Raw genomic sequence first — 13,928 nt, forward strand, 5'->3', positions numbered from 1 at the left:
TGCAGTTCGTTGTAGCCTATATGAGATCACTGTCATTTTATTCATCTAAAAACATGATTCGTGATGATTCAAATGATTAAAAAAATACAGGCTCGTGCGTTTTAACAATGCGTTATACTTCTTTACCTAACAACTCACTTCTTTACCTTCGATAAGTTAGACAAAAAAATACAATAGGCCTACACGGGATCTCTGAGTAGCATGGGCATGAATGGAGAGATAATGTAAGTGACAGACGATTCTGGTTGAATCGGCCTGACGTTGACTCAAAAAGAAATCGAAGTTGATGCAAGTCGCCAGATGGTTTGTTCAGACCTCTTAGTCAGACACGACACCTGAGACCAGCAGTGAAAGGCATCAAGCATGAGAAAAATCACTGCGCAACACACACACACACACACACACACACACACACACACACACACACACACACACACACACACACACACACTAACAAGCACCCCCCCCCCCCTTCCCACACACACACACACACACACACACACACACACGCACGGGATTTAGTCTATCCGACTCTGGGGAAGACACACGTCCAATGATAATCAACAATGTGTAACAATTCATATTGCCAAACTAACGACTATACGGTATACCACACATTTTAAACAGCAGCATAGATCTACATATAACACAAAGCATCCTAATAAGAAACCCACGTCCCGGCTGTGTGGCGTTCTGTTCTCGGTGCTTACCTTGAGGTAGTCGTTTTCAGATCGTAGCTCTTCTATTTCCCTTAATAAATCTTCCTCGATTAATTCCTTGCTGCGCTCCAGTTTAAATTGTGCGCTCGCAGCAGCAGATTTGTCCGGTTTGCTTTTCTCGGTGTGTGCACCTGCACCGGCGGCAGCCTGAGACATGCCTCTCGCCCCGGGAGCCTCCACCGCGCGCAGCCGAGCGACTGGCGCCCCGCTCGCTTCTGAGGCTGACGCGGTCTGCGGCGGATTATCTCCCGCCACCACATGATCCCGTTCGCTGGACCCGGAACCGGTCCCTGATTCGGCGTCGCTGCTGGGCGCCTGTGCGAGTCTCTGTTCGTCCGAGAGTGGCTCGGATGGGCAGTCTGACAGGTCGGAGCTGCTGTCTGTCTGACCGACCCGGCCGATAGTAGCACCAGTGGGAACACGGATGGGGGACCCATGGCCAAGGGGTCCGTGAGAAAGTGGGGCTACTCTGCCCTTTTTGCTCTTGGCGAGGTGTGGACTGCTGTCGACCACTTTGCTGGCGGTTTTCGGCTCTGCTGCCGCTACATGTTGCGTGACCTTAACGGCCTTTTTGGTCACCGAGGACTTGAGGTGACTTTTTGCCAGTGCGGACTTGTCCTTCGCCCCGGTTAAGGTTCGCCGTGAAAGACGACTCTGCGTGGCTAACTGGCCCGGGGGCGCTTGCTGCTTGTTGAGTTTGGGAGATTTCGGTACGATGGCGGGCGTCTTCGGTGAACGGGAGTGTGTATCCTTTAGGAAAGGTCTCGCCGGGGACGGGGCGCGATTTAACCGTTTCTTCTCCAGCTGGTGGTGACTGTGCGGTCTGGTGTCGTTACCGGAGCCATTGGGACTCTCCATCATATCCCGCCACAGGCGTGGGGAGGCCGACGGTGGACACGGTAAACCCTGAGCTCAGGAGAATAACCCTGGCAGATGACACCAGCGACACGGATCCCCTCTCCGGTTTGCCTTCTCATCACTCCAGATTGGTGCACATATGCATAGACACATTCACAGACACACACTCACACATAGGCACAGATACACACACACACTCACATTCACACACACAGACGCACAGCCTCGGTCGTGTTTAGCTGTGCTTTCCCATTTCGTCTGTAGGCTATGGAAGGCTGTAGGCTACTGAGATCATCGGACTGTCATTGCGTTCCCCTCTGCGGGTGTGTTCTCCGGTTAGGCTCCTTCAAGGAAATGCGGCGACAGATTCGGACGAGGGTAGCAGAACGTCTCGAGAAGCTCCCCGCTCTCCTCCGGTCTGGTTGTAAACGTGGTATCGACAATCCTTCGGAGGTCTTCTATTTCACTCCGGTCGACTCCCATTCGTCCGTCTGATGTCGACCTTCTGGCTCCCCTCCCACTGTGGTCTCGTTCTCCCCCTGTTTCTCAACCTGTCCGCGCGCTATCTGGCGTGTAAAATCTGCACTCTGCCGCTGCGGTCTGCCTACCGAACGCCCGTGGCTTTAGCGGGAGCGCATGCGCCTGTTTTTCACAAACACCGTACGCACTCGCTCCTCGCGCTTCAGCCTCCCCAGGTTTCACGGACACGCCTGCGTGCGCATGTGACAGAGAGACGCGAGACGCAAAACGCTGACACACACACTCACACGACACGCACGCTCTCACTCTCACGGTAATTCGGGCACTCACCTACGGAAGTGTGAGATGTAACAGGAGCCCTCCTGTTGCCCCTCCATCTCTCCTAGTGGATCCCCGAGACCCAGGAGAGAACAACCAATGCCTGCGGGTAACGGTGATTAGCCACTCCTTAGCATCCAGAGGTGACCAACAGCACCAGCCTCAGGATGGGCAGTCAGGGTGGACAGGAGATGGAGATTCAGAGAGAAATAAGCCCACTCCCATAGCCAGGCCAATCTCTTGCTTTCCTGTGGGCTGTATAGCATATATAGGGACCCTAATTTCACATGTGTAAAGCTCTACACAAACATAGCAGTCAGTAACAGTTGCTACAGAGAGAGAGAGGGCACCAACATTGTTCTTCAGTTTGATCCAAATGGTGAAAATACACACACACTTCACTCTTGGGTCCGTCCCTCACACGACATGACAATGCTGCCATGGCGTGAGCAGGCCAGTGTGTTAAGGGCAGGGTTCGAGCGAGCAGGACATGAAATGGTTCTGATGCTCGGCCACTGCGTCACCCAGCCCAGAGCTGACTCAGGTGACGCACCCTTATAAAGATGACCTTGGCCAGCTACACATGACCTCGGTGACCTGCACACACCCACTGGAGTGGGGCACCACATTAGGCCACATCAGACAGTGCCCAGAGAGTTCAGCAGTGGGACTAAATGACTGAATATAGCAAAAGGTAAATAAACATGTTGAAAATGTGAATGAATAGTGTCTGCAACTCTCTCTCTCTCTCTGTGATTATTTATTTATTCCAGGGTCCAACATGCCTGGCATTATGTGTGCATGTATACTGTGGCCATAGATTCTCATGTCAGTCATTTGATTTGACTACTGGCTAATGGCAGAACTTTTATCTCCTCCTTCAAGATTGTTTTTGTCTCCACCAACCTGTGAGCCTACAGAAGAACAATCTGGAGCTAATGGGCAAATAAGAGCAATTTCATGACACAGACAGTCCTAAGTCATTAATGCCTAGTGAGGATTGACCATTATTCTTTTACAGGGCTCTATCACATTGGGAAATCAATGTGATGAATACCAAGAGAGACTTTGGTAAGTATTTGTTCAATCTAATGTATGTTTAAGTATCTGCCGTATAGAATTAAATACATTTATCTATCTATCTATATGATAATGATAACTCACGCAGTGATTTCCACATCCTTGCATGTAATGTAGCAGCGCCCTCTTTTGGAGAGTAAGGTTATTGCATATTGAGCCAACTGAAAAAAGAGGATGACACCACAGGAATCATTGGGCTAGATAATAAATATATATTTCATCTTTATTTGCACTTCATTAGTTAAAGAATGCCACAAAGTTATAAATATCACAAAACTGCTGAAAACATGCCGTCTATAAGAGATGTCTAAAGTCCACCTATAATTCATACAAACATTTTCAAAAGAGCCCGCTGTTTATCGTTTCAACAAGGGGTTGTACTGAATTTTTTGTTCCTTCTGTTACAATTTCAATGACACATAGAAAAGTCATATTTCAAAATGGGTGAGGATAAGGCATGTCTGTACAATATGGGAGAGAGAGAGAGAGAGAGAGAGAGAGAGAGAGAGAGAGAGAGAGAGAGAGAGAGAGAGAGAGAGAGAAGGGGAGAGAGAGAGGGACGAGAGTGAGAGTGAGTGCTTGTCGAGACCAAAACTTGCTGTGGACTGGTTCAGGCCAGAGTCCAGTACAACACCAGTTCTGGTCTGAGTGGCCTGTGATAGTAGTGATGGTGGTGACACACGTATTGCTAAATGAACAGGCTATACCCCTCCACAAGTCTTTACATGAACGCAGAGGCAGGCAGCTCACACGTATCATAACAGCATCATTATCAACAATCAAAATTCAAGTCCTCCTTAACAAGTGCTGTCCAACGGTTCAGAAAATGACAACTCAAGTTTTTGTAATGTTAACAAAAAGTCACTGATCTCGCAGCCGTTTTGTTTCAAAGGGCTCAGCCAAACCGTCCAGTTGCTTCGTGCCAAAGCTTATTAAGCTGACAGCAGTCCGAAACTGGTTAGAGCTGCTGTGCAACCGAGCGCCTGCCATCCTGCTCTCCCATAACCAAAAGGAAAAAGCACTTGGTGAAACTTTAAAGTGAAGCCTCTTAACAGTGTACCTAGTCACATAAACACATGGCACAAACTGATGATGGCAAAATAACACTAGTCTGAGGTTAGCACATCTTCAACATGATGAGAAAAAGACTTGGCAAAAAAAAAGAAAAAAAAAACTCAAGAGAAGATACAGAAGTAGCTGACAAATAAAGATGATGGGTCATCAAGGGGTGGTAAACACTGTTAGTCTGCCTGGACAGTGTTAACGATAAATGTAGCTGAGATGAACCATGAGCTTCTCTGATTCTAAGAAACAACGCAGTGCACCCACAGAACAGTTCCTCCACTGACAGGAGAGATGGGTTCCCAAGTTAAAGAGTTAAAGAGGACATAAAACCTCCATCTTGTGAAATGTGCCAATTACATACTGTCTCATGCCCACTTTAAAGGGCAAACATCTCCACTAGGTTGTTTTGTGGCCAAACATCAGATAAAACATTTAAACACAGCTACTCTCTTAGCCTTAGGCAGGGGGGTTGTCCATGTCCTGCATCGCATAACACTGCAATAACTCCATTAGTAAATAAAAACAAAAACAGACAGATAAACAAACAAAGATGCACCACAGGAGAGTCGTTAGTGTTCCCATGGAGACAGTATCCTTACCTTAATTACCAAGCAGTCCAGACATAATGTGCTTGGCATGATGAATGTTCAAAACGCACTGAAAGGCCACTCAACCCTCTTTGCCAAATCTAAGGCATAGTGTCTCATGTGTTCTTGATTTGAGTTGTTCACAGGTTGCACTAATCCATATCAATGAATGAATCAATCAATCAATCAATCAAATTCACCAGTCCATGACTTTTGGCACATTTGGGCTGACTATTCTGATTGCATTTAGGGTCAAACCTAGGAACGATAAAATAATGCTTAAAAAAAACACTGGGTATTCTGGTAGTCAAAGGAAACGGGGAGGCTTTCTTCCTCACGGAGGCAGTCTCTGCATTGCCGCCAAAGGAAAGAGAAGGAAAAGCCTTAGATCACGGAACAGAGATTATGGAGAATGTCTTTACATAAAATGTGCTTTACACACCAATCACAACATCAAATTCTAGATGTGTAATCCACGGTTATGTATATTCAATGGCGGCCCTTCCTTTACATGCATTAAGCCTAGTCGTAGCCTAGTAAGGGCATGTTTTTCCAGTGGAGATTAACACTGAAATGTGCTTTTAGTGTAGGACTAGGCTGAAATCAGCACCAGTGGTCAGATATCTGCAGCGTCCAAACTACTTTACAACCAGAGATGACCCGGCAGCCTCTCTACAGGTCTTACCCCAATCACAGTTGACTGAACCTACTGTAGCTCTGACCTGGATCTGGAGCCTGAAGCGACCCCCTTACTGTGCGCACACACACACACACACACACACACACACACACACACACACACACACACACCACACACACACACACACACACACCTCTCTAAGTCTCCTAAAGCCTTTCAGTTGCACCTGACTAAAGTACGCTGTGAGTGATTGGATGGTACAGCTAATCTACAGGAGGCCCAATCTCTATCTGCTGGGTTGGGAACCATAACACTTTACGCCTGATGACGTCAATTGCATCAGTACCAGTTACACACCGTAGTGTGTATCATCCACGCTATATTGTAGAAATACTGTAGTGAGACAGATCTATAATGCACTGGCCAGATACTGGACACATCAGCGACTGTGGAGGTCTGTTTTGGGGTGTGCTAATATTGCCACCGGCGTGTTTAACGATAAGCTGGATAGTGGCTTGCTTGATTGCGGATGACACTAAACTCAGAATGGCCAGGTGGACCCCCCAATGAGCCCTGTAGTCGGCTAACCGAAATCTGATTCTGATATAAGCAGGCTTTATTGTGCTGGATGAGCAGATCTGATCCCAATGCATTCTGGACTGGTGACCATAAGCAGGCTGACCAACAGGTGTTGCGTCAGGTGTTTTTTTTTATTTTTTATTTATTTTTTTAAATGCGATTGCATTTTCACCAGCAGATTTTTGCTATATTAGGTGTTGTAATTCTAGGTGCATTTTGGGGGTTTTAACAACAACAAAGAGATGCTCCCTGCTCTGACTTCGTGTGCTTCCTGGGTTTGGCTGAGGTTGCCATTTTGTAGTGTTCCCTCCCATCACTACCATCGAACGTCTGTGTGCTTGGGGTTGAGTGAGGGTTGAGTGGCGTTTCCTTCCAGGCAACTAAGAGCGTCGCCATGGAAACACAGGACTCGTAAATACAATGAGTGTTTCCCAAAGAAACACAAGGCGAGTCCGAGTGACATTTCCTCTTGTGCATAATATGAGTGTTGCGTCGTGGCATGTAGGCAAAGCTAGCTACAACGAATTGTAGTGCAAAAAAACAGTTACAGGTCCAATCACAAACGAACAAATAAAATAACCATTTTTTTGTCAAAGTACATAGAATACTGTTATGGCACAGGGCACAATTAAGGGAGCTTAGGAGCTGGCAACTATTAAGGCCCAACTATTGCCATTACGCAACATAAAACGAAATCAAACACATTTTTAAAAAATCTTCTTCCTCAAGGAACACTTCTGTGGAGCCATTGAAACAAAACAAAATGTAAAAGAAAAAGAGGGATCTGAGCTAACGAGATAAAGTGGGTCTGTGAAGACACAACCCCATCGACCCTTGACCTTTGCTGTCTGTCTGTTGAAATGCCCACTACTGATATTTGGGCTGATATGGTGCTGAGACCTTCACACCAGGTCCAATTCTACTGCTTGATGTGGGTTAGGGGGACTGATTCATATAAGTGCTGTGTCATGGCTTGATCTTGGTCTGTAAAGAGTGTTTACCCACTTCTGTGCGGTTGACGTGACGGTAATCACTTCTGATATAATATGCTCTTTTTTTGATCTTGAATCAAAGTTCAGACCTCTGTTTGGGTTGATAACTACACCTCACCAGAGGGGGGCGTTGTTCTTGGAGGGGCCACGCAGAGCTGAGCAGCAGAGAGAAGGTGAGAGAAGCGCATGATGAAACGTGCCATCCCAGTGAAGATCACACCTGGCCCACACCTGGCCCACACCTGGCCCACACCTGGCCCACACCTGGCCCACACCTGGCCCACACCTGGCCCACACCTGGCCCTGCACAGCCAACGCAGACGCAGATCCATGCGAGTAGATCCAGGTGGGCAGATCCAGGTGAGCAGCATCACGTGCTGACGCCACGTGAGAGGGGAGCTCTCGGTGAGGCACTCTTGCAGGAGATGCTTATGGGGAAGCAGGCCGTGGAGATGATGCTGATTATGGGGGAACAGGCGGAGGCTCTGGTACCACACACACACACACACACACACACCTTTTCTTCCTCCAGGCCCAAGGGCTGACTACTGGATCACTTGCAAGGCATTTGTTCTCATTTCTCTGAAAGTCTCACAGAGGGCAGCACAGAATTGCAGGCTAATGTGTGTGTGTGTGTGTGTGTGTGTGTGTGTGTGTGTGTGTGTGTGTGTGTGTGTGTGTGTGTGTGTGTGTGTGTGTGTGTGGTGTGTGTGTGTGTGTGTAGCACATTTGTGTTTGTCTGTATACTGTAGTGTATACGTTCAGTGTGTGTGATTGTGTGTGTGTGTGTGTGTGTGTGTGTGTGTGTGTGTGTGTAGTGCTTTTGTTTATGCATACAACTACCAAGGGTGTGTGATATTGGGTGTGACCACCTGCAAGGCACCTTGAATGGTACACCCAGCTGTGATGACTGGATAAGAGGTAGGCTGGGCATTGTGTGTGTGTTTGTATGTGTGTGTTTTTATGCATGTCATTTCTGCATGCAACTTTCACCACCAATCCAGAAAGCTGGCAAGTGGTGTGGAGTGTGCCTTGGAAGCCCTCTGTGGCCCTCTGCTGGTCAGACCTGGAAACTGCATGAACACAAGTTGGAACCTGGGATGAGCTGGGATCAGGGCAAGGACAGGGATTCAACTGATTCTCTGGGTCGCAGGGTCAAAGGTGTGAAGGGTAAAGGTCAATGTCAAGGTCGTCGTGACACTTGAAGCTGACCATCAGGATGCTGGAGACCACAAACAACGCAACAGGGTCAGGAGGATCAGGGGGAATGTGTGTCGATTTGTGAGTGTGTGTGTGTGTGTATGTGTGTGTGTGTGTGTGTGTGTGTGTGTGTGTGTGTGTGTGTAATCTGAGGGGGGGGGGGGTCTATATCAGGTACTGTAGGTGTAATGCTGAGGGGGGGCGGGGGCTTCAGCAGCAGCGGGCTCGAGGTGGAGGCAGCTCAGGAGGGACCTCAGGCTCAGGCTGCAGGGAGAGGACGCTGTTGGAGAGCTCTTTACTGGGGATCTCCAGAGGCATCTAGAGAGAAACAAACGTGAAGAAACGGGTTTCTGCATCCATTCATACAAACTGAGGAAAATGATGTTTATATGAATATTATGCAGATATATCTGCATTCATAGAAACTTAACACTACTAACAAAAATAAGACAGATGCAGCCTCGCACAAGCTTTCTGGACAAACACGCAAACCATCTGTTCTAACTGACACATTTCTATAAACGAGTCGTCATAGACCAATAGCATTAACAACCACAAGCATGAAACACCTTCCAAAATGTGCGCACAGCACAAGACAAAGTGTGTAGCATGATGAGCATGTTTTGACATAAACAAGACACAGTCAAACTCAAACACACACAGTTTCTTTAAACACACTGGTAGACACTCACTTTGCTTAGGACGTCGTCAACCAGCTTGTGGAAGATCTCATCCACATTGAAGTTGTCCTTGGCACTCGACTCACAGAAGCGCATGCCAGATATCCTAGAGGCAAACTGATAAAACACACACACGCACGCACGCACACACACACACACACACACACACACACATTAAAAGCTGACTGCAGAAGAGCCCTGGCCTGGTTCAGTACAACAGGTCCACACACACAGTTATCTGAGAATTAAAAGCTGTATCACAACTTCCGATGGTTAAATTGGATTTTTTTTAAAAAATGTAGGCTACAAGATGAATGTGTGTTGTATGTCGCTTTAGACAAAAGTATCTGCCTAGGGTCTGCATTCTCTGAGTGCCCATACATACAGCCTCACTTTGTAATTTCTCTGTTTGTTAGTACGCTTTTGTGTTTGTGCTTGCATTACCATTCTGCCCAAACAGTGGTATTTGTGTGAATCGAGGAAATGTCCTGACAGTCTGAGGAATGTGTGGGACAAGATTTCATCTCCAGCACACACACAATACGCCCTGCCCTTAGGGCTTGAAGACAAGAGGGAAGTAACACACACACACACACACACACACACACACACACACTCCAATCTGGCAACCGCAATACTCACACCCCAGTTTGGCACCCCAAACACTCACTCTCCAGTTTGGCAACCCCCCACACTAGCCTCCCGATGTGCCAACCCAAAACACCTGCGCCCCATCCAAGAAACAGAACATCAGCAAGAGGGCCCTGCTATGGTAGTAGCATACTTAAATCGCTAATGTTACTAAAAAAAACAGCACAACAGAACAAAAACTACATGACACAGTCCCTGGTAGAAATCATTAGAAAGGCTTTCTTCGGTTTTGATTACAGGTGGCTGAGAGGATACCGTGTCCTGCTGGTGGCCAATATGATAGATAACTATCACTCTCTGTCCATCTGTATTTAGCGGCCTGATGCTTCTATCCAAAGCCACTTAAAGGTGTCAGTGAATTGCAGGGTCAGACTCTCTCTGGGGCAAATCGGGGATAAGTAGTTTGCTGGGAATCAAACTCACGAGGGAGACGTGGGAAACTCACGACTTTTCACTCTACAGCATGCAGACCCTGCTCCTCAAACACTACACTGCCACCACCCACGACAAACCAAAGTTGGGTTGAACTCATTCTACCGCAGAGGAATATCACCGTACAAGAAACATGCAGAATGCTTGGATAATGATGTTTTATATGTATAGTCCCATATATATATGTGTGTGTGTGTGTGTGTGTGTGTGTGTGTGTGTGTGTGTGTGTGTGTGTGTGTGTGTGTGTGTGTGCATATGTACAGTGCCTATAGAAAGTCATCATACCCTTTTGAAATGGTTAATTTTTTCGTCTTACAGCCTGAAATCAAAACCCATTTAAAAAAATATATTTTCCAGTTTTATTAACAAATTTAGCTGTACAACATCAAAATAATGAAAAAAAAGTCAACAGTTCTGAAAATTAATAATTGATTAATTAATTATAAATTAATAATTAATAATTAATTAAATTAGAAAATCTGTGGATTGACTTGAAGAGAGCAGTCCATCGCCATTCCCTACAGAATTTGACTAAATTTTAACATTTCTGCACGGAAAATTGGGCAAATATTCCCCTATCTAGGTGTGCAAAGCTATAATAGAGACATATCCAAACAGATTGATGGCTGTAATGAAAGCAAAAGGAAGCTTTACAAAGTATTAAGTCAGGGGTATGATGACCTTTCCAAACCTGTTATTCTAGTTTTACATTTTTTATTAATTTTCAGAACTGTTGACTTTTTTTTCATTATTTTGATGTTGTACAGCTAAATTTGTTAATAAAACTGGAAAATATTTTTAAAAAAAATGGGTTTTGATTTCAGGCTGCAAGACAAAAAAACTAACTATTTCAAAAGGGTATGATGACTTTCTATAGGCACTGTATGTGCGTGTACTCACCCTCTCTCCCTGCTGTCGCGTGATGGCCCGGTCCGTCTCACAGTCCAGCTTGTTCCCCACCAGCAGAAGCTCAGCTTCCTCAGACGCATACTACAGAGGTCAGAGGTCATCAGTCTCTCTCTCTGTCTCTCTCTCAAAATGCAGAGCCATGACGTCAACGACATGACAATGATGTTGAAGGATAGAGGTTGGTAGCTAAATAACTTTCCCGTGTATTAGCCTAGCCTAGTAATCTCCTGTGTATTAGCCGCTTTGTGTATGAGCCGCAGGGCTGTGTTTTATGCCAGTTAAAAGAAACAAAACCACATTAATACCGTATTAACTGTCCTGTGAATCAACCGCATAGCAAAAGAAATGTATAAGCCGCAGCTAATAGTCGAGAAATTACGGTAACGTCTTATATCTACAAGTTGTGATGTAGTTGATGTTTTCTTTCTTCAAAAACCACATCTCACTGTAGCTACAATGCTGAAGCAGTTGTAAACGTAAGGCTCATGCACATATCTACGTGCCCTGTCGTTGTCTATGTGAGCAACATGGACTATTCAACCCTATGGGAAATGTATTGCATATACTGAATGATCACATTACATTACATTACATCTAGTATCCAAAGTGAAATATGTTAACTATATTACACTGTCCCCGGAGCAACTTGGGGTTAAGTGCCCTGCTCAAGGGCACAACGGTGGAAGCCAGGAATTGAAGCGGCAACTTTCGGGCTACTACACGTTAGTCCAGCTCCTTAACCACTACACTACCACCGCAGTATACATGGACATTCAGTGTTTCCCACAGATTAGAAGGCAATGTGTGGTGGTCGCCCCATGTTGGGGGGGGGGGGGGGCTCTCCTTTCATATAATGTAATTTTTATTTAATTTTTTTACCAAGATGTGAAGCTTGTCTTTATTTGAAACACACACACATTATGTAATTATTTACATTATATAGGCCTATACTGACATTTCTGATATTCATAACAGCAAACTTTATGCAGATTATAGCCTACTATTCATATTACAACTCCACTTCTTAAATTCAGCTGTCTGGTTGAAGCCTCAAAATATTGTAAATATAAGCTTATCATACTCTACTGGTTGGACAGTTTCCCCACATGTGTTTAAGTTTCAAGGTAAGCTAATACTTTTTCTCCTTGGGTCAGTCAACTTGAATGCAAGAGTTTTAATCAAATGTCTGCAGCATAGCCTACTAATGATGCTAACCGAATATAACAGTAATTTAGCTAGTCGTCTTCTGTGCGTCAATGCGTCCACGATTGTGAATGTTTTATTTGGATTAAATGTGCATGTGGAATGCGGCTGTCTATTAAGCGCGCACGAGAGCGGGCCAAGGAGAATGAGTTTACTTCTACTGTTTGGTAATTAAGTTGCACGCATAGACTGCAAAAGTTGCGGGAGAACTTTATGCTTCTACCCGAGCAGCGTCAGGTGCATCAGTGCGACCACCGATGATCTCGTTGGTTTTCATGGAGACAGACAGCCGCGGTGTGCACGGAGGGTAGGGGCTGTGCGTGTTTGTGTGTATGAGAGACAGACGCGCGAGTGACAGAGAGGGAGCGCAGGGAAAGGAAATTCAGCTTTACGAATGCTGCGTGTTTTTCAATAGCGTTTCAAAATAAGAATAAATAAATAAATAAAAGAATAACGAAACGCAATATGTGGCGGCCGGTGCTGAATCTGTGGCGCACCGCCACAAATTTGTCTATGTGTGGGAAACACTGACATTGGACGTTGAACAAATATCACATTTTGCTATGCTAATGTACATCAAAACGTCTCTGCATAGCTTGATGTGTTCACAGCTAGGGCACCTGGACTATGACTGTCATCTTTTTATCCGAAGACTCCCATCTCTGAGTGTCCAGCTCAGTAGAGGCAGAAGGACTCTCACCTTGTCAATCATCTTCATCCACTTGGGCAGGTCCTCAAAGGTCTCCTGCTTGGTGATGTCGTAGACCAGCACGATGCCTTTGGCCCCTCGGTAGTAGGCCGATGTGATGCTGTTGAAGCGCTCCTGTCCCGCTGTGTCCCTAAACAAATTAATCAATCAACAAATCAATCAATCAATCAACAAATTAATCAGTATATCAGTTAATCAATGAATTAATGAATTATTCAATCAATCAATCAATCACTCCAAAAATCACTAAAAGACAGTTATTTAGTCTTTCAGTTCATCAGTCAATCAGTTAGTAAATCAACCTCACAATTAACGGGACAATCAATCTGTTCCTCCTCAAACCATCCAATCAACAAACCAGTTCATCCGTCAATCAAATATTTGATCTGGAACCTGTTTATCTGAACAGATAAATTGTATATTTTGACAATACAGGACCACAACGGGTATTTCTCAATATATCACATCTGAAATCACAAGTGGAAATCAGCCAAGTGAAACAGAAAATCAGCCCACAGACCTGTAGCATTGTGAATGTAAATGTTGGATATCTGAATCAGTATGCTACTAAATTGCTTGCAGAACTCTGATTTGGTCTTCTTCTGATGGAGTTAAATAACAACTACAGAGGTCAACATCAACTCCAGATCACCATTAGAGTGGAGAGATCAGCAGACCTTACAGTCTACAGTACAGACTGAGGAGAACGTTTTCTCATAAGACCATAAGTGACATGGGATTCTCGGCCAGACGATTGGTCAGTTCTGCATCCACTGTACCTTATTCCAGCCAGTCCCTAGCCCCCCAGACTGACAGGACAGGAAAT

General features: G+C 45.5%; 2 protein-coding genes across 5 annotated transcripts in view; both read right to left on the minus strand.

The window, feature by feature from the left end:
• Positions 1-2,269, minus strand: part of LOC134098163 (microtubule cross-linking factor 1) — a 57,444-nt gene extending 55,175 nt beyond the window's left edge. Inside the window, exon 1 of the mRNA XM_062551141.1 lies at positions 711-2,269. Within this exon, the coding sequence (XP_062407125.1) occupies positions 711-1,580 (870 nt within the window). The 5' untranslated portion in view covers positions 1,581-2,269. The remainder of the gene's footprint in view (positions 1-710) is intronic.
• rab12 (RAB12, member RAS oncogene family) overlaps positions 1-13,928 on the minus strand; it is a 203,909-nt gene that overhangs the window by 184,144 nt on the left and 5,837 nt on the right. The window contains exons 3-7 of one of the 4 annotated variants that reach the window (XR_009936196.1): positions 13,094-13,232; positions 11,182-11,271; positions 9,211-9,315; positions 7,594-8,836; positions 3,654-7,538 (exon numbers count right to left, since the gene is read on the minus strand). Coding sequence is in view for 1 of the 4 variants with exons in the window: in XM_062519455.1 (XP_062375439.1) it covers positions 8,729-8,836; positions 9,211-9,315; positions 11,182-11,271; positions 13,094-13,232 (442 nt within the window). In the remaining 3 variants the exon portion in view is untranslated. Of the gene's footprint in view, positions 1-3,653; positions 8,837-9,210; positions 9,316-11,181; positions 11,272-13,093; positions 13,233-13,928 lie in introns of those variants that run through there. The other 3 variants (XR_009936197.1, XR_009936195.1, XM_062519455.1) reach the window with 3 other exon arrangements.

Source organism: Sardina pilchardus, chromosome 2 (genome assembly GCF_963854185.1).
Source record: "Sardina pilchardus chromosome 2, fSarPil1.1, whole genome shotgun sequence".
NCBI classification, from domain to species: Eukaryota; Metazoa; Chordata; class Actinopteri; order Clupeiformes; family Clupeidae; genus Sardina; species Sardina pilchardus.